Below are 24450 nucleotides of genomic sequence, written 5' to 3'. Positions count from 1 at the left end.
TTTACCCAGGGCCACTGGAGAGGCCTGGCTGGGCCCTACACAGAAGAATGCAGTTGACTCAAGTGTCCTTGAAATCTTGAGCTACTAAACAGGTCTGTTCTCTTATATCACACATCATTCCAAAACGGATTTGCAGAAGATTACAAAACTAAACACAGTAGAAAGCGAGTAGGATCAGCTGTTAGAAAGAGCAAGGAAATAGTTGGTCCCAGCACCTGGCTTAAGGTAAGCTCAGGCCTAGGCCCAATATAAACACATACAGCTGAGTTCCATGCTGCCCTTCCTGCCCAGCCAAGAATCCCACTTCCTGCTCCAGAGGTACTGCCTACCTTCCTTCCCCTTTCCTCCGCCTTCTCCGAAAGAACTAAAGCTCTGTCCGTGGGCTCCAGGCAGATGGCTGCAGTGCGGCCTCTCACCCCCTCTGCAGGCAGGACGCTGCGCTGCAGCTCTCTGGGCCCTTTCCTCATCTCTTCAGAAGCATTTACCACCTGCCAGGCCCAGGGGATGGAGACAGACAAGAGATCCCCCTCTTCCCTCTGGGAGCTCACGGTGCAGGGGCTGAGCCTGACGCGAAAGCAGGCAATGACAATCCAGAGAGGAGATGCCAGCATCTAAGAAAATGAAGGAGCACAAGGATGGAATGATTAACTGCTTAGGGAGATTGGGGAACACTTCACAGCAGGTGACTGCTAAAGTAAACCCTGAACAACAAACACAAAGTGGGTGAAGAGGAGGCATTCCAGGCAAAGGGAAAGTGCATGCAAACCAGGGAAGCATAAAAGAGGGCACTGATTGGTCTGAGGTGCCTGATTTGATCACACTACACTTCTTCTGGAGCTTCCTGCCAAAGCAGCCTAAAGAATAAAAATGAAGGAAGCCGGACCTCTCATAAAGGTCTCCCACCTGCCATCCCCAGGAAAGCAAACCTTTCTTTCAAGAGCTTCCCCCGACCCCCAGCTTCCCACACCTGGTCTCCCTTACCCTCTCAAGAAAGGGCCCATCCTGTCTCAGTCAAGTGACAACCTCTGCACCCCTGGCCAGGTCTTTTCCCTCCTGTGTCTCAGTCTCCTCTGTGGAGTGGGGAAAGAACCGCGTCTGTATCCCTGTGAATCAGCCACATAACAGCTAGGAAAGCTCCTAGCACTGCGAGCAGAAGGACCCAGGAGACCCCAGGCCCTCAGGGGCATCCTGGGCAGGCCACAACCCCGAGCCTGCAGGTAGAGAGGTGATGCCACAAGACCATCCTCACAGATGGACCCAACTGCACCCGCAGCCACCCACTGCTCACAAACCTCCATAAAAATCAGTGATCCATGCAGTTTTGTTTCAGGTGTTTTATTAAGTGGGCCATACTGTAGCTGGTTTCTAAGTTGCAAAACATAAATTTAATAATAATAACATAGCTAGTTAGATTGTGACAAGCTTTTCCTTTCCTTAAAAAAATACTTAAAAACACACAATGGCAGGTTAAATAAATAAAACATTTTAAAAAAGAAAAAAGAAAAGAAAAACCTGTTAAAACATGCTTATGTTTACTTCTGTGAAACTGTGCCAACAGGAAATGTGGTATTTGGCACGATGACACATCCTGGCATGTCTCCTTCCCGAATAATACTGACAAAAAAGAAAATATGTGGGACTGACTCATCAGTGCTTGCTTAGAGGCACTACTAAAAATTCCTTTGATTGGAGTATGGGGCTTCCCGCGCAGCACACCTGTGTGTGGCCTATGAAAGCCAAATATCCATAATAATGTTAATATAGAAAACATTAGTTTAAAAATGATGTGGAAGGGCCTCATTAATGCGACGGGGCAAGGAAACATAACTGTCCCGCACGCAGTGCCACAGGCTCAGTCCAGGGAGGCCTCAGGCTTCCAGCATGTGGCCACGGCGAGGGAGGGCACCAGCTTCAAAATAAGCAGCACCAGCCTCGCTCCCTCTCCCTATCACTCTTTCACATGAAAGTGTGTAAAAAGCAAATCAGCAAATAAACTCTAAAATAGATTATTTATTCCAAAAATCCTCTAGTTTTCTTTTTACAGTGAGTGTACATTTTGTCTCCTACTCCTGCACAATCGCTTAAGTCCCTTTGGGAAGAAAGGTCAGAGCTGCAGGGTGAGTCTCAGTCCTGCTGCTGGCTGGTGCTGGGAGGTCAGATGTCGATGCCCTTGACAAGGGATGTCTCCAGCGTGATGTTGAACTCCTGCAATGTCTGCAGCACACGAATCAAGGAATTGACAAGTGTATGGTCTTTGATCAGTGCCACATCCTCATACATGTGTGCAGTGATGGGGCAGTCAGCCAGCAGGGCAATCCAGTGGTGTAGGAGGTGATCTCTGGCAGAGCGGGAGCAGTCCAGGCCGGTCAGAGGGGCAAAGGAAAAGGAAGAGAGACAGTTAGTGCAAGGCCAAGGAGGAAATCATGAACTAAGTCTGAAGCTGGAGAAGCTGACAGCTCCCCACACCCCCCTTTCCCAAACAGGGACTGGCAAAGAGGTCTTTCAGCTCCAGGACACCAAACAAACCTGACCCAAATCAGCCCTGTCACGAGCCCCCAGGCCTCCTCCTCCCCTGCCTCCCTCACCCTGCCTAGACAGCCCCACCACTGGTGTCTCCCAGAGCTTCTCTCCTCCCACAGCTACCACCACCAGGAATAATAATAAGCACTAACCTCACACAGCACTCAACATGTGCTGGCACTGACATAAGAGATTTAATCTTCATGATAACCCTATGATATGAGGTAGGTACTATTATTATCTCCACTTTATAGATGAAGAAAGTGGGGTAGATGGAAGTTAAGTAGCTTGTCCAAGATCACATGGCTAGTATGGATAACTTGAGATCTGAACCTAGTGAATGCGGTTCTGGAGTCTGTTTTTAACCACTATGCCAGTTCTCTCCCTTTATGCAGCCTGAATAAACCGCCTTAAGTTTATTTGAGCTTCATGCTCTCTCACCTGACCTACAGGAATAGCCCCTAACAATCTTGTCCACTCTAATGCATACCGCCCATAATATCAGATTAATATTACTTCAGTCCCCTGATGAAACAACTTTGTACTAATATGAAAAGAATCTTTCTCTGTCCCAGCTCAGGGGCCCTATCCTCCTTTCAACTGTGTTTCCTATTACTGCCCTTGCCACGTTCTGTTATTTCCTTCCATTAAAGGCTCACTTAAATACCAACTCCTCCCTGAAGTCTTCTCTGATCTTTTTCCTCTACCTTTTCAGCATATTGTATGAATGTACACTTCATTTTTGGACCCTCAAAACCTTCTTCCATGCTCTGTATTTAATTAGGACAAGTAAGCTTCTAAATGGTGGCCGGGCATGGTGGCTCATGCCTGTAATTTCAGCACTTTGGGAGGCCAAGGCAGGCAGATCACCTGAGGTCAGGAGTTCAAGACTAGCCTGACCAACATGGAGAAACCCCGTCTCTACTAACAATACAAAATTAGCCAGGCGTGATGGCGCATGCCTGTAATCCCAGCTACTCGGGAGGCTGAGGCAGGAGACTCACTTGAACCCGGGAGGCGGAGGTTGTGGTGAGCCGAGATCGCACCATTGCACTCCAGCCTGGGCAACAAGAGCGAAACTCCATCTCAAAATAAATAAATAATAAATAAATAAATAAATAAATAAATAAATGGTAAGGGGCCACGTTTTATTCAGCTCTCTTCCTACCAACTTCCATAAGGCTATTTAAATGTCTAATGAAGGAATAACTAGATATACTCTGCTTCAAACTTCCGAGTGGTGTGATTTTGATCTTTCCTTTCAAAATGGGGCCCCTCCGCCCCAAGTTACATACACGCTCTCATCCCTACCCCGACAGATCACCACACACATAAGTCACGTGTTGCTTAATGACAGGGATACAGTCTGAGAAATGTGTCATTAGTTTCGTCACCGTGTGAACTTTATAGGGTTCTCATACAAACCTAGATGGTAGAGCCTACTATACGTCTAGCCTGTTGCTCCTAAGCTACAAATTGGTACAGCCCTGTCACCAGCCCCCAGGCCTGCTCTTCTACACTTCTTCTGGAGCTTCCTGCCAAAGCAGCCTGAAGAATAAAAATGAAGGAATACTGTGCTGAATACTGTAGGCAACTAAAACACAATGGTTAAGTATTTGGGTATCTAAACATATCTCAAACTATAAAAGGTACAGTAAAAACAGAATATTATAATCTTATAGGACCATCATCCCATAAACGTCCATCACTGACAAATGTTGTTATGCAGCACATTTTATGCAGTGTGTGACCATACACGATACACAAAGGAAATTCAGGGCTTCTAGGAAACCTTCTAAGGCCTCATCTCCCTAAGGGCACCTGATGAGCCATTCTTCACCCCTGCACTACACCAGGCCTCCAACACCACCACCAAGGCTGTGCACTCTGGGCCCTGGGTCTGCAGTACCTGGCTCCCAAGCACACCAGCATCTGAAACTTGCCATCCTTGCCGATGTTCCGGGGAGTATTGTTGATTGCAGTGACAAATCGGCAGAAGTTCCGGGCTCTTGTATGCCAGTTTTCCTCAGGGACTACTTCATTCTGCTCCAATGTCTCATAATAGGTTTGTGCTTTTTCTGTGAAGAGTAGAAAAGCTTGCCAGTGAAAAGGCTCTCAACACCAACCTGATGGTCCTACAGGCCACTTGCCATGGGCCTCTCCAAGTCCACGCAGGTAACTTAATGAGAATAGCACAAGTGTTCTGATGTCACTGGTCATGTTTCAAAATGATCCTTAGCTTCCCTATCCTTCTTGTTTTTTAAATTTATTTATGTGGCCCTTGATATAAAGATGTTCCTTTTCCCTAGTCTAAAGACACAAAAAATTCTGAGGATGGTTTCTTGCATGAAAATTCTCCATATGGGTGTAACATAGGGCTTGGGGCTCCAATACGCTCAACTTGGGCTTTGGGATCTATAAGGAGAAAGTGTGAGGACTCAGGATTAAGTCCATACTAAATAACACATGTCTAGAAGAATCTTTTCTGTCCAATTCTCAAGAGGTAAGCATTTACCAAGGAGGGGAGGAGAGCTCTTGTCATTCCCTTCAAGAAAAACCAGAGCAAACAAATGAGATCTGAGAGTCATCTAATTTGGGTTCTGCCTCTCAGAGTGGTCAGCACCCATGCTATATTGGTGAGTCCCCTTATATCTCTACATGCTTCTCCCACCCTCATACTCCAGCTCAACTCACCCAGGAAATCCCAAATGAAGACATTTTTGAAGAGCCGGGGCGATTTAAATCCATGCTGGAAAGCCTGCTCCAGGGCCGAGACAAGGCCACACTCTCCACAGAGCAACAGCGTCAGACTGCCTCGCTACGTAAGGAAACAGGGGAGGGTGCCAGGCTTGTCTCAGCCGTGCTGCCCTCCCACCACTGCATCCCTAAACCCACAGCCCAGAGTTGGAAGGGCTGCGAAAGACAGGCCAGGACTTTGTCTGTTTCCCTAACACCTGGCACAGTGCCTGGCTCAGAGCAGCTCCCAGTGAAGAGCTGTTGAATAAATGGATGAAAGAAGAGATGATGGATCTGGGTCACACACAAGGAGATTCTCCACTGGAGGACAAAGCCAGTGTGGCCACTATTCAAGGAGACCCAGGCAAATCTAGAAGAGGACAGGAATAGGCACTGTTCACTAGGGGCCCAGGGACTCTATTGGGTCATTAGTATGGAGGGAAAACAGGGTAACCTGAGGCAAAGGCCCCCAGAGGAAGGAGTCTGCTCCATCTCCAACTAGCTGAGGCACACACTCTACAAGACTCTAGGGTGTCCACAGCACATGGGCCTGGAAGAGCATAACAAGATAATTGGAAAAACAAAATTATTCTCTCTTATTCAATGTAAGTCCCTGGACTGGAGGGCAGGAAGGCTCACCTCTTTCTCAGGCTTATGGAAGTGCTTCACAATGCCATTGACTGCCTCCCCGATGGACTCCTGGATCTGCCCAGTGTTCAGCTCTAATAAAAATCAAGCAGACATCCCTAACCAATCTCTGAGGCTAACAGTGCTTAGCTGCCTGAGCAGGAGACTGAGGACATGGGGAGGGCCCATAGGAGAGGCAGGGCAGCTGGACCCTAGGAAGCAGAGGCTCTTGCCCACCCAGCTTTGCTGATTTAGCTCTTCCGCAAATCTTGGGGGAAAAACACAAAAGCTAATACCTTAGAGTTCTATCTCTAAGAAATGCTGGTAAAGTTTATTTTCCATTTTACCTTGGAATTGCGGGCAACCAAAAGAGAGCTATGCCTTGGCTGTGAAGCCCAGGAATCAGGAAGGGGAAGGCCAGAAAGTAGACCCCTCTCCTTTAATGGATCATGCATGAATATATACAGCGCCCAGGTTTGGCAGCATGAGTTCTCTCCTCTCCTGCCAGCCCTCTAAGGAGAAAGCCAAATGCTCTCAATGATTCATAAGAGGAGGGTGCCATATGCGTGTGGTGGCTTTGTTAGCAGAAGTGCTTCCTGAGGCAGCTGCACAGGCTGGGATCCAGGCTGCCATTATCAGGGCTCACAGAGATCCACCCATTCCCTAGACTGTATGGCATGAGGGCCCAACCCCTCCTCCCACTTACTGGGCTTGTTGTTGGGTGAGATGGTAACAAGCCTCCGGATGACACTGGGGGACTGCTGCAGTGGCGGGGTCCGGCATGGCCTCTCATCCACCTCAGGCTGGGATGTGAGCAGCTCCCCAACTAGGATCCGTTCCAGGCTTCCATCATCCATGCCCTTCCCTAACCACCGGCCACACGGGAACCTGAAGGTCAGACAATGGACTGTCAGAGAGCCAGCTCCTCCCTGCTGCTCACAGCCAGAGCCATCAACAAAGCCAATCCCTGGAGATAGGCTCTGAAACCAGGATAGAGACTCCTTCAACGCTCTCCTGGTTCCACCATGTATCATCAGAGAAACCCCCTGAGTGGCATAGGTGGCCTGGGATCTGGGCACAGCAATTCCACACATCTTCACCTAGAAACCCTCCTTCTGGCTGGGCCTGATGGCTCATGCCTGTAATCCCAGCACTTTGGGAGGCCGAGGTGGCCGGATCACCTGAGGTCAGGAGTCCAAGACCAGCCTGGTCAACATGGCAAAACCTGTCTCTACTAAAAACACAAAATTAGCTGGGCATGGTGGCGCATGCCTATAATCCCAGCTACTCGGGGAGCTAAGGCAGGAGAATCGCCTCAGCCCAGGAGGCAGAGGCTGCAGTGAGCCAAGATCACGCCACTGCACTCCAGCCTAGGTGACAGAGCAAGACTCCGTCTCAAAAAAACACAGAAGAAACCCTCCTTCTACTTACTTTCAAGTGTATGAGGCAGAGCCAAACAGGAAGTTGCCTCAGGTTATCACAACCTAAAGGGTCTCCTTGGGAACTCCACATACCCAAGCATCAAAGATCTCCTATAGACACACCTTGCCCTTCTACCTTATAGCCTGAGGGAACACTTACTTGTAGGTATGTCCTGTGATCTCATTCCTGACCATCACATATTCCACCAGCCATTTGGCATACAGCCCAGAGTTATCATGGCCAATCTGGACAGTAGTAAGCTTCCCCAAGTTCTGGCACTATTAGAGAATAGAGAAGATGAGGTAGGTCAGGAAAATCAGAGAAAAGAACAGTAGTTCTCGGAGGCACAGATCTGACTGGCTGCCTGCAACCTGACCCCTCAGCATCTGCAGGCTTAGAGGTCATGGCTCTACATACCGCCAGAACTGCGGTACAGCACTATCTCATGGGGGCGCCCAAGGCTGAGAAAGAAAACACTCTACCTAGAAGAATAGGGTCTGGGAGCAAGAGGTTCTGGAAGTGGGTTCTGAGGTCTCTGGGAACAGGTGGGCTGAGTAGCTGAAAGAACTCTTGGGGACTTCTCAACACACTATGCATGGAGAGATGTGCAAGTCCAGACAAGTAAGTGCCTTCTAAACAGACATTGTTTAGACAGGGTGGGGTCCCCCTCCTCAGGGTCAGTCTTTGGCTCCAGCCTCAGATCATCTCAGGAAGGTCAGCTATGCTGATGCATTACACTGTACATAGCAAGCCCTCTGAAAAACCCTGCAGAAAACTCCCCAAAGCAGCTGTTGCAAACTCAGATCCCCACAGAGCTGTGGCCCCAAACAACACATACCTCGAAGGTCATCTCTAGCACATTCCTGGGAATCTGCAGGATCTGTGTCTCACCCAATTCTCCTGATATACAGATCCATGGGTTGGCAGTGAACATGGAGCCCCCCAGCTTCTTGCTTGGTACGATCAGAATGTGGTACGGGATCACTGTTTAGGGGAAGCCACAAAAGTATTGAGGAGAATCAGGACTCCTTCCCATACCAGATGGGACTCTGACCTGCTCCAGGCAAGCTGGCACAACTGTAGCTCCTATCTCAGCTCAAACAGAGCCCTGGAACAACAGAGCCCCAGGACCTAGTCCCTGGCTGATGTAGAATATTAGCCAACTACACCACGGCCCCTCCTCAATTTCACTCCTCTCAGGCTTATCACCCAAACATCAAAGATCCAAGCCTATCTGCAGGCTCTGAGCTAAATGAACCTGTTCGTTAAACAATATCCCCAACTCCTAACATTGTACTGAACTGCTTTTTAGAGCACTCTTCAGTCTATCATCTCATGAACCCTAATAACAATCATAACAATCTTTGAAGAGGAAGTATTGCAATCCTTTTTCCAAGGCACAGAGAAAGAAACAGTTTGCCTCGGGTCTTCTAAATTCCAGTCCAGGGCTATTTCCATTAAGCCCATAGCCCTAGTCTCTAAAAGGGAAGACGCAGCATCAGATAGAAACAAGAGTCCATGCTGCTGAGTAACTGGCCAAAGAACTAGACATGTGGCAAACTCAGAGACTACCCTCCACCCAGTAGAGAATCCTGGCATCAGGGAAAGATGAGGCTCAAAGGGAATTAGACCATATTGAAACCTCTTCCCTATTCTGTAAATAGAGAGACTGGGACTCACAGCAGGATAGATTCTGCTCACAGACACATAATGAGTTAGCCAAAGCTGAGCCCAGACTCAAATCTCCCACTGGCATCTGGAGTTCTTTCTGCTACCTCAGGAAAGAGCTCTTTTTCCCTTCAGCCTGGTCTGAAACATTCTGTGATGCCAAGTGAACCTCTCAGGTGAAAATAAAAGGGAGATTCTTTGTGGGTATGCAGGGAGGGAGGTAAACTGCATCAGCTCAACTGACTCCACTCCACCTTCATCAGCTTAGGCTCCCAGAGCAGTGCCTAGGACAACACCGACAACACAATGGCAAAAAAGACTGAGCTCTCCAGTTCAGAACAAGAATGAGAAACTTCAGAGAAAACACAACCTCTAAGGAGGGCAAGTGCACCTCTCTCCCCACAGAGGCAAAAGACAAATAGAAAGTACAAGGGATAATCTTCTTTCTTTAAAAAGGGGACAATGAGTGAGTCTCAGGCAGGTTCATAAAGACTGCCTTGAGAAGGCCAGCTGGGAGCACAGGGCTACTCACGGATAGTTGTGAAGACATTGGTGAAGCAAAAGTAATCGACGGCATTGAAAGACAGGAGGTGATAGAGGAACTGCTCCTTCTCGTCATCACAGCGCAGGAAGGCATAGCGCTTATATAACTTTCTGTTGGAGAGGAGGCAACACATCAGTCTCCGACCAAAAGGAAGGGAAAGAAACTAGAATTTTCAGTTCTGGAAGGAGACAGCTAAGGGAAGCATAAGATGTCAAGCCTCAAGTTCCTTAGGTTCACCCTATAAAGGAACAAAGCTAGCTACTCTAACTAAGGGACAGAGGGACAACGGTTTAAGCTACAGCAGGAACAACAAAAATCAAATACTGCCTGTGTCCAAGGTATGCTGATGTTACTATAATGTCAAGTGTCAGAAGTCATGAAATCTCCTTTTCTAAACTAAGGGCTGGAATGAAATTCCATCAAGGATGACACAGGTCTTCTCAGGCTTCTAGCTAGGCTGTCAGCTAGTGTATGGTATATGAGTGGCAGTGGATGAAGGTCTGTGGTCACCATTCATCATCAGGCCTAGTTTCGAACCCAGAGTAGATCTGAGAGCCAGAAGTCAGAACACTGCTCTGAATGGGAGGTGTAAGCCCAGGACAGATTCAGAGGCGATAAAGGGCAGGCTTCTGCTCCCGCCTCTGATCCAGGTCACAGGCAAGGAAGAGCCATGCAGATCATATCCTTCCCCTTTTTTCAAACTTTCTCCCTTCATTTTCACTGCCTATTCATCAGAGGTCAACTCCTTTGCCTGACATTCCAGGCCTTCTGCAGCTTCAAAGCAATGATATCTTCCCCCAAATAGAGGAGACACCCAGAGCCAAATGTGCAGGCCTTCAACACAAAGAACAAAAGAAGACAACTGTCCTGGTTGCCCAAGCTGCAATCACCATGGCCAGAGAGGTATAGAATTCAGAACTGTGAGGTTCTACCTAGCCAGGTTTATAAGGCACTTTCAACAGATAATTTATCAACCCAGGCCTGTTATGTCCAGGTGCTGGAGAGGAAAGCGCCTATCCTCAAATGCAATCTAAGTGAATAAATCAGGTAAAGGCCATGGTATAGGACTGCTCACAATGAATAATCAAACAAAAGGCTGTTTCTGGGAATTCAAAGAGCCATATGCTTCAGTGGTCCTGGAAGGCCTTCTAGAACAAGAGGGACCTGAAGGGCAGCAGAAATTTAGACAACTGTTGTACAGACAGGTTTGGAAGCCAGTTTGGCTGGAGTTGAGGGTTCAGGGAAGTGATCAGTTAGCAATGAGACTAAGTTAGGCTATTGTACCAAAGGTGTCAAATGAAAAAAAAAAGGCTATTCAAATGAAGGAAGGTCCTAAAATTTTAAACTAAGGAGTTTGCAACCTGCCCAGTAAGTAAGGGGTTTCTGCAATTTGCCCTAGAAAAAGAGACAGCCATGACCAACTTCAGGAAATTTAAATTTAGTGCAGATGAGAAGTGAAAGGGAAGTGAGGATTAAACTAAGTCTGTGCAGTAAAAATGGTAAGGAGACAGGTGGGACAGAGGTGAAGAACCTGAAATCTGTATGTAGGAGATAAAGCAAAGCAAGAAGTCAAAACCGACTCCAAATTTTCAATGTAGGTACGGAGAAGAAGTGGGGGTAAGCTTTTCAGAGAGCACAGCGGTGACATTAACAAAAAATCTGAGAGTAAAGTAGTTATGGTGAAGACTCTGTGAAGCTTGCTTTTGTTCTCTCTGAGCTAAAGGTAGAATATCAGAATGGAAATAAATGCAGGAGTGGAGTTCAAAAGACATGTCAGGGCTAGAACTTCAGATGTGGGCAACTCCTGCTTAGAGGTGAGAGAAGTCATGAGAATGGGTGAGATCACCAAGTAAGAGAGCAAGCGAGAAAGCAACAAAGAAAGTGTGTGCATGCAAAGAATTGAAGATGGTGAAAGCCAACACTGTGCAAAGAGTAAGGGGAGAAAGAGAACAAGATGGTTTAAGGTCATGGCAGCCACATAAAGTGAGTTTCAAGGTAAAGGGGGCACTACATGGTATTAGTCACTGCAGACAAGTTAAGGAGAAAGAGTTTAGGCTCCCTATATGGGAGCTAACTCATTTCTTCCTTTGGAATTTAGAATTCAATGGGTCTCATGAATATACAGCCCCCATGAATATACAACTCTACCTCCACCTTATCCCATCTCCAAGCTACAAACAGTCTTGGGGGCTAGCTGGAAATCCCAGAGACTGAGGGACATTCTATCAAGATATACTCTTCATAGGTTGTCCACCTCCTGTCTGTGCAGCTATGCACACCTTTTATGTGGGCTGGCTGAATCCCTAGTGGATGCTAAGCAACATGCTCAGCCTTGGAAAAGGGACAGGTTTATGCCTTCAATGAAAGCAAACTTCAGTAAGTAGCAAGCAAATAGACAATGATAATACAGCACATCGTGGTGAAAAGGGGATGAACAAATATTCTAACAAATGTTATGCATGCCTGGAGGAGGGATGAACCACGTTTCTGGGGAGTCCAGGAAAACTCTGGGAAAGAAAACTGGGCCCTGAAGAAGTTTACCAGGTAGAGTGTGGACAGGGACTAGGGTCATGCAGAAGTACAGACAAGAAAAGGCTACAGACATCCTGAGAGGGTGAAGGGTATGATGTGTTGAACAAGAGAGAGAAAAGGACATCTCAGAAGTTTCCTTTTAATTCTCCAATCCTTTGCTCCCCAGAACAGGAAAGAGACAAAGGAAATGCCTTATGTCCAAGAGGTATACATGTCACCTGAATACAGGAAGGAGAGGAAGACCTCATCCTTTTCACTACCTCTCTAAGAAAGCTAGTTTTGGGCATGCAGGTTAAGACAGGGAGAACCAATATAGCGGAAGTATTCTTCTACTGATAAAAAGGGAGAAGAGGAAATACTGCAAAACCTTCATAAGCAAAGAGGTTAGCTGAATACAGCAGCAATGTCACACTGAATACTCCCCCTCCCCACACAAGTTTCCAATCTCTTCCCTCCATTCCTGGGAGACTGCTTCTACTCCTGGTGGAGCAGCCTTACTTGGTGAGCTCATGGTCTGAGAGGAGCTGCTTCAGGTGTCTGGAAAGTAACTTTTTTTCCATGGACAGTCGCACCCATGCTCTGGCCTTTCCCACATCAGTCTTGATTTCCCCAATGTTCTGGATGTGCCTGGAGGAAGAATGTAAAAAGGAAGTGGAGGGTGGGATGGGAGATGAACTCACTGCCAATAACTTACCTGTAAAGCCAAAGGAGACCTGCTGAGACAGCCCTATCCCACCCTGGGAGAGCCTATCTCTATATTCTCCAAATACTGGGCTTCCATGTAGCTTTATCAGATAGGCTCACCATATTTTGGGAGGAAAAAAGACAGTACAGCCCTTAAAAAGCCAGGCTAACTCTGAGCTCTTAGGGTCTGAGATACTCTCCTATGCTCCCTCACCTCCAGAAATGCCAGGAAACCCAACTGTTTGTATAGCTTTACAAATGTATTATGAAACACAAGGCTTTGTGATTAGGAGGGCTTCCATGTTAGCTGAGATGCTGTAGCAGACACTGAGACCTTGTTACTTAAAGTGGACACCTAAGCAGCAACTGAAAACAGAATTTTAGTGGCTTATTACATGTGAGCCCATACTGACCTCATATCCTGAATCAGGGAGATCCTCAGGGGAGGCATGAGTGAGCTGGCATCAGACTTCCTACGTTCTGAATCAAGAAGTATTCCTAGAATAAACAAGTTGGTCATGTCCAAAGAGATCTGAATATCCAAATAGCTGACTACCCTTCCCTTATCTTAAATCACGAATTGCTATGGGAAACAGTTGGTTACAATGGTAACACTTTAATTGATCGTTTCATAAATATTTATGAAATTCCTACTAGAGATCAAATTTTACATTTTTATGGATACTATCTCATTTAATTCTCTAACAATTTATAAGGTAGGCAAAAAAGATATCACAATTTCCCCCACTTAACAGAGAAGGAAAATGACATTCAGAGAGGTTAGCTGCTTTGCCTACGTCACCAAGCAGCAAAGTCAGTACTGGAACACAGATCTCGTGGCTCCTAGTCTACCATGCTCTCATCATGATCCATAGAAGCAGTGCTTCCACTTGGAGCCACTACTCACATCCTGTTCTGGCTTCACAGCAGCCTACAAAAGCCCAAGAGAATGTATAAAGAACAAGAATGTTCTGGTTCTGTTCCAGAATGACAGGACCTCTAGGAGAAGAGAAGATATAATGCCTTTATATCCTCATGTCTGGCCTAATGTTTAAAACTTAGTATTTTCATCATCAAGCTGTTGAGAATTTTTGGCTACAGTTTATTTCTCAGCAATGACTTCTATAGCATTCTTAATAAGAACCTGCTTTTACACATCCAGAAAGCGGGCCAAAAAAAATTCCTCATAAGCCTACCTGGAGAACTCTTGTCCCTAGTTTTTAGCCAATTATCTCCCCAGGTTCAGTGCTAGTTAAGGTCAACTAGTTCAAGGGCAATGAGTTCATGCCCATCTTTTTACCCCATTTAACTCGCCTTTACCATTAAGATAAAAGCATCCAAGAAAGGTAAACAAATGTTCTGGCAGAGAGTGGAGAAAAAGGATGATGTGAAGGGGAAATGCACCCAAGAAGTAAAAGAAGGAGGGAGATTACCCTGGAAAGGACACTGTAGGATGGTCTAAACATCAGAGCAGGAGATAAGATGACTGGCTCTTCTCTGGCCTCTTCCATGAGCTCACTTTGTGATCTTAAGTAAATTCAATTCCTCTCTAGACTCGTTTCCTCCTCTTGTAAAATAAAGGTCCTGGACTAGATGACCTCTGGAGTTGCCACAAACTCTGACATTTTTATTAGGTTAGAAACAAAAAGGAAGTATAAGGGATCATTCACACCAGGACTTGACTTTGAGGAGGTCCAAGGAAGGACACTGACCAGCAATTCTCTTGACTGACGGGATAGATAATCATAATGCTCATGTCAGAGAAATAAAACAAAAGACTCTAAAAACAGCCTGCTCCAAACCCAGGACACCAGTACCACAGTAAAACCCATATTCATTCTGAGACTGGCCCCTTGCCCATATAAATTTTCTATCTTGCCAATAAAAAGGGTATAGAAATACATAATGAAAGCAAATGCCATGGTTTTGGTATGCTCGGTGGTTCAGAGAGTCTGGTGGCTCCATATTTAAAAGAGAAAACATTCCAGAGCAAAGGCTTCTTTGACCTGGAATAGTTTGCTTCAAAGTGATCACTCCAGTGGGTGATGGAAAAGTGGAGAGAAGGCAGACTCTCCAATGCAGAGACTATCTTACCTGAGGTACTGAGGCTTCCTGATGTGAGTTTTCTCTGCCGGTTGTCCTGATAATGTAACAGGTGGGACCATAAGGCTGATTTCCCCTGGAACCAATGCAAGGGAGAAACACCTATCAGTTTAGATTTCAGGGGTCAAGGCTTTCAACATATAGATAGAAGCTTTTGCTAAAAAAATAAATGTACTGTTTCTTGTTTCAATGTACCTCCAGGACACAGTGTATGCAAATATATCAATTTACTAAAATCCAGAAGAAATACAAACAATGGAAGGTAACAGAAAAAGGAAAGGGTCCCCTACTGGGAATAGAAATGAGATGGGAAAGAGAGCCTGGGAAGGGACCAGTGGATAAGAAAGAAAAAAGCAGCTGGGCACGGTGGCTCACACCTGTAATCCCAACACTTCGGGAAGCCAAGGCGGGCAGATCACTTGAGGTCAGGAGTTCGATTCCAGCCTGCCCAACATGGTGAAACCCAGTCTCTACTAAAAATACAAAAATTAGCAGGATGTGGTGGCGCGTGGCTATAATCCCAGCTACTCAGGAGGCAGAAGAATTGCTTGAACCCGGGAGGCAGAGGTTGCAGTGAGCTGAGATCGCGCCATTGCACTCCAGCCTGGGCGACAGGGTGAGACGCTGTCACAAAAAAAAAACAGAAGAAGAAGAAAGAAAGAAAAAAGCAGGCCAGGCACAGTGTCTCACACCTGTAATCCCAACCCCAACACTGGGAGGCCAAGGCGGGCGGATCACTTGAGGTTAGAAGTTTGAGACCAGCCTAGCCAACATAGCAAAACCCTTACTAAAAATACAAACATTAGCTGGGAGTGGTGGCACACGCCTGCTGTCCCAGCTACTCGGGAGGCTGAGGCAAGAGGATCACTTGAACCTGGGAGGTAGAGGCAGTTGAACCTGGGAGGTGGAGGCTGCAGTGAGCCAGGAGCATGCCACTGCACTCCAGCCTGGGTGACAGAGGGAGGCTCCCCTTCAAAAAAAAAAAAAAAGAAGCAAATGACCAATCATCCTCTAAATGGTCTGTTGGTTTTATGTCAGCTTGATGGCTTTTGCACAGAGGAGTGGATATCCAGCCTATAAGCTTCCATCTTAGCTCCTGAATTTCCTAAAATATTTAAAGTTATTCCTTTAAACATTGTTCTAGTCCTGATTTTGCTACTTGGTGAAATAGGCAAAGCAGTTTGGTGAACTTCTCTGAATGTCAGTTTCCTTCTCTGTTAAGTGGGGGAAACTGTGGTATCTTTGGCTACCTTGTAAGTTGTTAGTGCAGGCCAGGGAGAGTAAGTCATCACTATAGCAAGGATTTACTACTGAAGGTATAGTTGAAGAAATGTGCAGAAAGGTAGGCTGGTACTTAACTGCATGGCTGAAATAAACTACAGTCAATATAATAGAACCTTGGTGTTTGGAAAGGTAAGAACTGCACTTTAAACCATTTGAGACATGTAGCAATTTGTCATTTTACCAAGGCACAAACCTGAATAGTATTTGCAAGCCTGATGTGAGGGAGCAATTCACCCGGGTAATGAGTGAGCCCAGCTGGTCACCCAGCAACTACTTTGTCTCTTTCTAATCATTGTTCAGTACATCATAACCCTTGTTAAGTGATAACTTTATTTCAGATTCATGGTAAATGTTCCCATGTAGATAATAAAATAATATAAAGGTGGTATGTTTGTTTTAGTAAGATTACAATAATTTTATAAATGACTTTGGTTCTATAATAATGATAGAAGCTACCAGGTCTTGAGGCTTACTATGAACTAAGCACTATGTCAGATGTTCAAAATACAATATTTTAATTAATGCTTCCAACAGTCTAACAAGGTAGGTATCTCGATCCCTATTTTCTGTAAAGAAGAAGAAATTGAGGATCGGAAAGGTTAAGTAACTTGTAAGAGGTCACACCATTAGTAAGCAGAGTGTTGGGATTCAAGCTTAATGTCAAAACCATTGCTCTTAATAACTATGCTACACGAGATGCTTCTGAAAAGATCATTTAACTTTTTAAGTTATACTTTCTGAGGAAAATTTTGTGCTATGGAATGAATGTGAAGATCTAAGGTCTTAAGATATACCCCATGAGAATACTGAGGGTCTATTTTGTTTCTATTCACAAACTTGATCTACTCTGGGGAAAAAAAATCAAACATCTGAATGGTAGGAAACCCTCACTATAGATCAGCAAGCTGTCAAAATAAGCCGGCTGTATGTTTGTATTTCCTACAAAATTCATAAACTTAAAACCCAACAACTTCAAAGACAATTTTTAAAATATATAAAAACTAAAATTAGAAAATACCAGGTTTAATTCATCCAAATAACAAATATTTGAAAAAAAATGTCTAACAACATTAATGAGATTTACAAATCCTATACACTGCTTCTAAGAAGGTCTACTGATTCCTGTTGGGAGCCAAAAAGAAAAAAAAATTTTTAATTTAAAAAACTTAAAAAAAAAAAGAAGGTTGGCTGGGCGCAGTGGCTCACATCTGTAACCCCAGCACTTTGGGAGGCTGAGGTGGGTGGACCACCTGAAGTCAGGAGTTAGAGACCAGCCTGGCCAACAGGAGGAAACCCCATCTCTATTAAAATACAAAAATTAGGCATGCATGGTGACAGGCGCCTGTAATCCCAGCTACTCAGGAGGCTGAGGCAGGAGAATTGCTTGAACCCAGGAGGCAGAGATTGCAGTGAGTCAAGATGGCACTACTGCACTTCAGCCTGGCAACGGGGTGAGACTCCATTTAAAAAAAAAAAAAAAGTCTACTAATGTATCTAACAGATAATACAAGAGCTTAAAATATTTATGGTCTTTGACTTAGTAATTCAACTTCTAGAAATCCGTTCATCCTTCCATCTACCACAACCATTAGAAAGTAGGCTCCCCAGCATCTAGCCAGACTAGGAAAGCAGCCTAAGAGAAATTAATAGAACTGTCTGAATGTGGCATACATTAAGTACAGCTGGTGACCAGAGAGCCTGACATGCAATAACACCAAAGAGCCAAGGACAAAGGCAAAATCAGGCCACTATACCGGAAGAAGGAAGCCCCTGGCTCACAATGATTACAGAGGTGAGGAGAAAGAGCAAGGGCAGGAGTGGAAGAGCAGCAACTGGGCTGCTCTTTGGTCTTTCTAGTTCAAGAGACATGGCCTACTCTTTTTCCTCTTTTGCAGAGGGTCTGATTGGTATTGCAAGGTTCAATACAGCCTGACTATCCATTTATGGACATGGACACGTAATAAACTGCATCAGATTCTACAAGAATGTCATAAGCAAGAAAGATAAGTAACAACTCCTTTTCATGTGTCAACCCTAAATGGCAGCAGTTACAAAACCAGTATGAAAAACCAAACCTCTATCTGATAGAAAAACATACTATAGGTGGAAGCCCATCTCCTTGGAAGATGTCACTGAAAGCCAAAGAGAGTGGTGAGGATAACAGAGGTTCTTATGAAGACTTGCTGCAGGCAGCCTTACATCCAAGCAGTCAAGGCTAGTAACAAAATTTAAGAGGCCAGCAGCAAAAATGCTGTTTGGGTTCTCTCTACTTTCCAAGCAGATAATAATGGGTGGTTGCTTAGGAAGGTACCCCCACAGGGGCATAATAAAATCACCCTCTGAGAGCAAATTTAGTCACAATCTGGGTGTATGATAAAGGACAGCAGGTAACCAGGGTGTGACCGGTGGACTGGAAGATAACTGAAGAATGTCTCAGCAGGATAAAGAAGCCAGCAAAACGGAGGCCTAGGGAGAACATGGTGTTAGGAACCCAACAAAGATCATCAGGGTCAACCTCCAGCTGAACATGTATCCCTAAGGGCATTAACGCCATGCCAGCAAGAACAGATCTTCACTCTCCTCTGGTGACATTGTCACTGCTTCACTTCCAGAGTTCCAAAAGCCAGGACTCAGAACAAAATGGAACCTCAACTAAAAAGCCCCCATTATTTTGCACTAGTTTCTCACCAAACAAGCAGCCTATCTCTCCAAAATAAGAGGGGGCTCAAATGAACTCTAAAAGAAATTCCAGTCTGGCCAACATGGTGAAACCCCACTTCTACTAAAAATACAAAAAAATTAGCCGGACGTGGTGGCCTGAGCCTGTAATCCCAGCTACTCGTGAGGCTGAGGCAGGGGAACTGCTTGAACCAGGGAGGTGGAAGTTGCAGTGAGCCAAGATTGCGCCATTGCACTCCAGCCTGGGCAACAGAGCGAGACTCCATCTCAAAAAAAAAAAAAAAAAAAAAAGACACAAAAATTAGCCAGGCATTGTGGTGCGGAGTTGTAGTCCCAGCTACTTGGCAGGCTGAGGTGGGAGAATCACTTGAACTCAGGATCTGGAGGTTTCAGTGAGCTGAGATCATACCACTGCACTCCAGGCTGCATGACAGAGCGAGACTCGAAGGAAAGAGGGAAGGGGAGGGGCGGGAAAGTGGAAGGAGGGAAGGAGGGACGGAGGGACGGAAGGAAGGAAGGAAGGAAGGATGGAAGGAAGGAAGATCTTCTTACTGTGATAATTCCTGCAGAATAATAAATTCCTCCTACGGAGAGAATTACTGCAGAATACAATAGAACACAGACTTAGAACATATAATGATACGGTACTATTTTTCAAAATGCAGGAAGAAGCTTCACTAACTACCTAGAAATTTTTGCAGTAAATATTTAAAAGTTTTTGGCATATATGTTTTACCTCAAAGCTAAAAGAGCTCAACTATAGTGCCAGGCTTGCTAAATGTTATGGAAAATGATAAAAGGATTATATGTATTCTACTCACTTGTTACAGAGAAAAAGAAACAAACCCTTCCATACAGAACCCAGCATAATAATAGCTGTCATATGTTGGATACTCATCACACACCAGGTATTTCCTTTCATTGCCGCTAATGATCACAGCTGAAAGGTATTTATTTAATTCTTTTAACTTTTATTTTAGGTTCAGGGGCACACATGCAAGTTTGTTATATAGGTAAACTGCATATCACAGGGGTCTGGTGTACAGATTACTTCATTATTCATGTAATAAGCCTCGTACCCCACAGTTAGTTTTTCAATCCTCTCCCTCCTCCCACTCTCCACTCTCAAGTAGGCCTTTGTGCCTGTTGTTCCCTTCTTTGTGTCCATGTGTACTCAATGTTTAACTCCCACTTATAAGTTAGAACAAGCAGTATTTGGTTTTCTGTTCCTATATGAGTTCACTTAGGACTATGGTCTCCAGCTGCATCCATGTTGCTGCAAAGGCCATGATCTAGTTCTTTTTTATGGCTGTGTAGTGTTGCATGGTGTGTATGTATCACCTTTTCTTTATCTGGTCTACCGTTGATGGCCATTTAGGTTAATCATAACTTTGCCATTGTGAATAGTGCTACAACGAACATACATATGCATATGTCTTTATGGTAGAACAATTAATATTCTGAAAGATAGGTTTTTATTAACTATCTATCTTTCATGGATTTGGATTTCAGAAAGTGCAAGTTGCTTATTTAAAGTCATCCCAGTGGAGCCAGGATTCAAACCCAGGTCTTTCTCACAGTTCATAGTGTTGCTACTACACCAGTCTCAAAATTTTAGGGATGCAATACACAATTTTTAACATTTAAAAAACTCTATAAATGCAGTGTTATTTACAATACCAAAAAACCAGAATTAGCCTAAATGACTAATAATAAGAGATTGATTAAAGTATGACACATCTATACAACAGATGTAGTCATTAAAATTGAGATTTTACAATAACCACAAACATTCAGAGAGCCAGAAACCAGGCTCTGATCTTAGTGCTTTACATTAATTATCGAATCCACACAAGGACCCAATGGATGTGGGTACTTTTAAAATTCCATCAGGCAGGGAACAGTGGCTTATGCCTGTGATCCCAGCAGTTAGGGGGGCTGAGGCAGGAGGATCACTTGAGCCCAGGAGTTCGAGACCAGCCAGGACAACATAGGGAGACCTCATCTCTACCAAAAAAAAAATTAGCTGGGCATGGTGCCACACGCCTGTAGTCTCAGTCTCCAAGAGTCTCCAAGCTGAGGTGGGAGGCTCAGTTGAGCCCAGGAGGTCAAGGATGCAGTGAGCAGTGATCATGCTAGTGCACTCCAGCCTGGGCAACAAAGCAAGACTCTGTCTCAAAAATTAAATTAAATTAATATAAAATAAAATAAAATTCAATCATACATATAAGGAAACAGGCTTAGAGAAGCTAGGTAACTTGCTCAGTTTCATAAAGTTATTAAGTGGAAATCATACTTCAAACCCAGATCTGTCTGTTTTATAGTCAAGCTCTTAAACACTTACTATACTATCATCTAAAAATTAGTTAAGGACATAGAAAAGATATGAGATAAGAACAAAGCAAGCTGCAAAGCATTACATACAGTATTAACTCATTTGGATTTTTTAAAAAACCACTTCATTGCGATATAATTCATATTAACATAAAATTCACACTTTTAAAGTATGCAATTTTCTGAACAAAAAAATCTGGTTTTTAGTATAGAGTTGTGCAATCATCACCACTATCTAATTCTAGAACATTTTCATCACCCCCAAAAGATACTCCATATGCATTAGTAGTCACTTCCCATTGCTCCCTTCCTCTAGCCTCTGGCAATCCTTAGTCTACTTTCTGTCTATGGATTTGCCTATTTTAGACATTTTGTATAAATGAGATCATACAAACTGTGGCCTTTTGTGTCTGGCTTCTTTCACTTAGTATGTTTTCAGAGCTCATCCATATTGTACCACATGTAGGTACTTTATTCCCTTTATTGCCCAATAATATTCCAATATATGGATATACCAAATTTAGGTCACCCACTCATCAGCTGATAAATATTTGGGTCATAATAGCCTCATATGATGACACTATTATGACTAATGCTGCTATGAACTTTTTTTTTTTTTTTTTTTTTTGAGACGGAGTTTCACTCTTGTTGCCTAGGCTGGAGTGCAATGGTGTAATCTTGGCTCACTGCAACCTCTGCCTCCTGGGTTCAAGTGATTCTCCTGCCTCAGCCTCCCAAGTAACTGGGATTACAGGCATGCACCACCACCTGGCTAATTTTGTATTTTTGGTAGAGATGGGGTTTCACCATGTTGATCAGGGCTGGTCTCAAACTCCTGACCTCAAGTGATCCACCTGTCTTGGCCTCCCAAAGTGCTGGGATTACAGGTGTGAGCCACTGCGCCTGGCCTGCTATGAACATCTGTATACAAGTTTTTGTGTAGACATATGTTTTCACTTATCTTGAGTATGTATCTAGAAGTGGGCTTGCCAGGTCATATAAGAACTGTTTAACATTTTGAGGAACTGCCAGACTGTTTTTCCAAAGTGGCTACACCATTTTACATTCCCATCAGCAATGTATGAAAGTTCCCATTTCTCCACATCCTTAACACTTGTTACTTATTTTAACTACTCCAGTGGATGTGAAATAGTATCTCACTGTGGTTCCACTGGGTTTTTAAATATATAGCTATATACGCATGGGCATATGTACACAGAAGAATGCTCTGAAGAACATGTGTGGAAGATTGTTGCTATACCCATTAGAATGACACAGGAAGGCAAGAGATCTTGGTCTGTTTTGTTCACAGAGGTATTTCTAGTGCCCACAACAGTACCTGACATAGTAGGCCCTTGAGAAATACTAATGGATACTAATATGTATTTTCTAATTTTTGCATGATAAAACTTCTTTTCAAAAAATTTCAAGTTATTTTCAAATTTAAAAATACATAAAAATAAAAGGTATCTATCTTGACTACCAATTGAAAACAGAGTATTTTGAAATAAGGAAATTCTCTGGGTATTAAGTGGAAAAATCAAACTTACTCAACTTCCTGAGGCCTTCTCTCAAATGTTTAGTTAAACCATCTGCATACAAAAGAAATGTTAATGACAGACTTTTTTTCCACTGTGAATATATGATTAGTGAAGAACCTTTAGTGTATGATTGGTACTTCCTGAGCTGCAACTTCTCTCTTTCTGGTCTATCTCTACACTAGGGCCAGCTGCCAAACAGGACCTATCAGGTTGGCCTTCAGCTTTACCTCCAGGAAGAAAGATGCCTCTTTTTAAAAGTCTGACAAACACACAGATTTACAAAGCTTATCTTTAAGGAAAATAGTTTGGATCACATTTATTTATTTGTTTATTTCAAATCTCACTCCAGAGCACTGTGCACCATTCTTCAAAGCCAGTCAGCTGGACAAAAAGAGTGTGGGAAAGCTAGTAACTGAAAACAGGAAGACAATTTGCTCAGCAGTGAGAGGCAAGACATCCATTACCTGTTTCACTTGTAGGCCATGACTCCAGATCCTTTCCAGGAGATCACAAAGGCTGGCAATCAGGGTGTTCTCTTCCACCCCTGTGATGTTCACCTCCCCATGCCCTAGCTCCACAGCTTCTCGGCCCATCTTTTCCACCAGCATCCTCTTGGTCTACAAGGAAGCAGTCAACAGGATTAAATAACCACAGTGAGCAGGATTACATATAACCGGAGAGGGTTCTGACAGCCTGCACAGTACATCTGTTTGGCTGGGAAGGACAGGATGAATTAGCCCCAAGGACACAGAATATATTTATACCCATATAGGTCAAGTTACAAGGGAGTGCATGCTTTAAAAATTTAGTTAAGAAAGGCCAGGTGTGGTAGCTCATATCTGTAATCCCAGCACTCTGGGAGGCCCAGGCGGGCGGATCACGAGGTCAGGAGATCGAGACCATCCTGGCTAACACGGTGAAACCCCGTCTCTACTAAAAACACAAAAAAATTAGCTGGGTGTGGTGGCAGGCGCCTGTGGTCCCAGCTACTCAGGAGGCTGAAGCAGGAGAATGGCGTCAACCAAGGAGGCGTAGCTTGCAGCGAGCTGAGATCGCGCCACCGCACTCCAGCCTGGGCGACAGAGCGAGACTCTGTCTCAAAAAAAAAAAAAATGTAGTTAAGGAAAGGATAAGAACACAGCAATCTTTATGACTCCTGGCCAGTGATTTCATCACTCTGTATTCAGTTTTTGCATTTACGAAAGAAACAAATAAACCCTTCAGTCATGCTCACCTCTGACATTCTCTGATTCCCACTGCTTAAATGACCCTACTAAACAAACCTTTAAGCATACATACAACGTAGAAACATATCTGAAACAACTGTCAAGGGGACAAAAATTGAGGAGGTAATTTATTTTACATAAAAATTTTCAACGGCTTATTGTAAGATCATAACCAAGAAAACACACACTGCATAATGATAATCACATTTTTTATTAAGTACTGTGTCAGGCATCGTACTTAGCATTTCATTATCTCATTTAAGCCTCCTAACAATCTATGAGGTAACTATTATTATTGTTCCCAATTTACCAATAAGGAAATTGAGAAATATAGTAATCAATATACTAAATTTATACATAGTATAAAACAATATAGTATATTTATAGTCTGTTTATATATATGTTTTATATATGTTTATATATGTAAAACAATACAGTATATTTATAGTCTGTTTAAGTATAGTATAATTCTCTTAAGTAAGTTGCCCAAAATCTATACTTAATATAGCACTGTATTAAATTATATATATAATATATATAAAATATATAC

At 44.0% G+C, this 24450-nt stretch overlaps 1 protein-coding gene across 4 annotated transcripts in view; it reads right to left on the bottom strand.

Annotated features, from left to right (window-relative positions):
* Window positions 1-1319: 1319 nt before the first annotated feature.
* The window catches only part of DENND5A (DENN domain containing 5A), a 128436-nt gene continuing 105305 nt past the window's right edge, over window positions 1320-24450 (bottom strand). The window contains exons 12-23 of one of the 4 annotated variants that reach the window (XM_054438375.2): window positions 23139-23291; window positions 14828-14912; window positions 13147-13231; window positions 12548-12676; window positions 9506-9627; window positions 8144-8289; window positions 7465-7583; window positions 6590-6771; window positions 5896-5978; window positions 5215-5338; window positions 4430-4598; window positions 1320-2338 (exon numbers count right to left, since the gene is read on the bottom strand). In XM_054438375.2, coding sequence (XP_054294350.1) covers window positions 2155-2338; window positions 4430-4598; window positions 5215-5338; window positions 5896-5978; window positions 6590-6771; window positions 7465-7583; window positions 8144-8289; window positions 9506-9627; window positions 12548-12676; window positions 13147-13231; window positions 14828-14912; window positions 23139-23291 — 1581 coding nt within the window. In that variant the 3' untranslated portion in view covers window positions 1320-2154. Of the gene's footprint in view, window positions 2339-4429; window positions 4599-5214; window positions 5339-5895; window positions 5979-6589; window positions 6772-7464; window positions 7584-8143; window positions 8290-9505; window positions 9628-12547; window positions 12677-13146; window positions 13232-14827; window positions 14913-23138; window positions 23292-24450 lie in introns of those variants that run through there. The other 3 variants (XM_054438380.2, XM_054438377.2, XM_054438379.2) reach the window with 3 other exon arrangements.

The sequence above is a fragment of the Pongo pygmaeus genome, chromosome 9, assembly GCF_028885625.2.
Source record: "Pongo pygmaeus isolate AG05252 chromosome 9, NHGRI_mPonPyg2-v2.0_pri, whole genome shotgun sequence".
In the NCBI taxonomy this organism is placed as follows: domain Eukaryota; kingdom Metazoa; phylum Chordata; class Mammalia; order Primates; family Hominidae; genus Pongo; species Pongo pygmaeus.
Note: the sequence above shows the minus strand (reverse complement) of the source record. Positions and strands in the feature narration are given on the sequence as shown.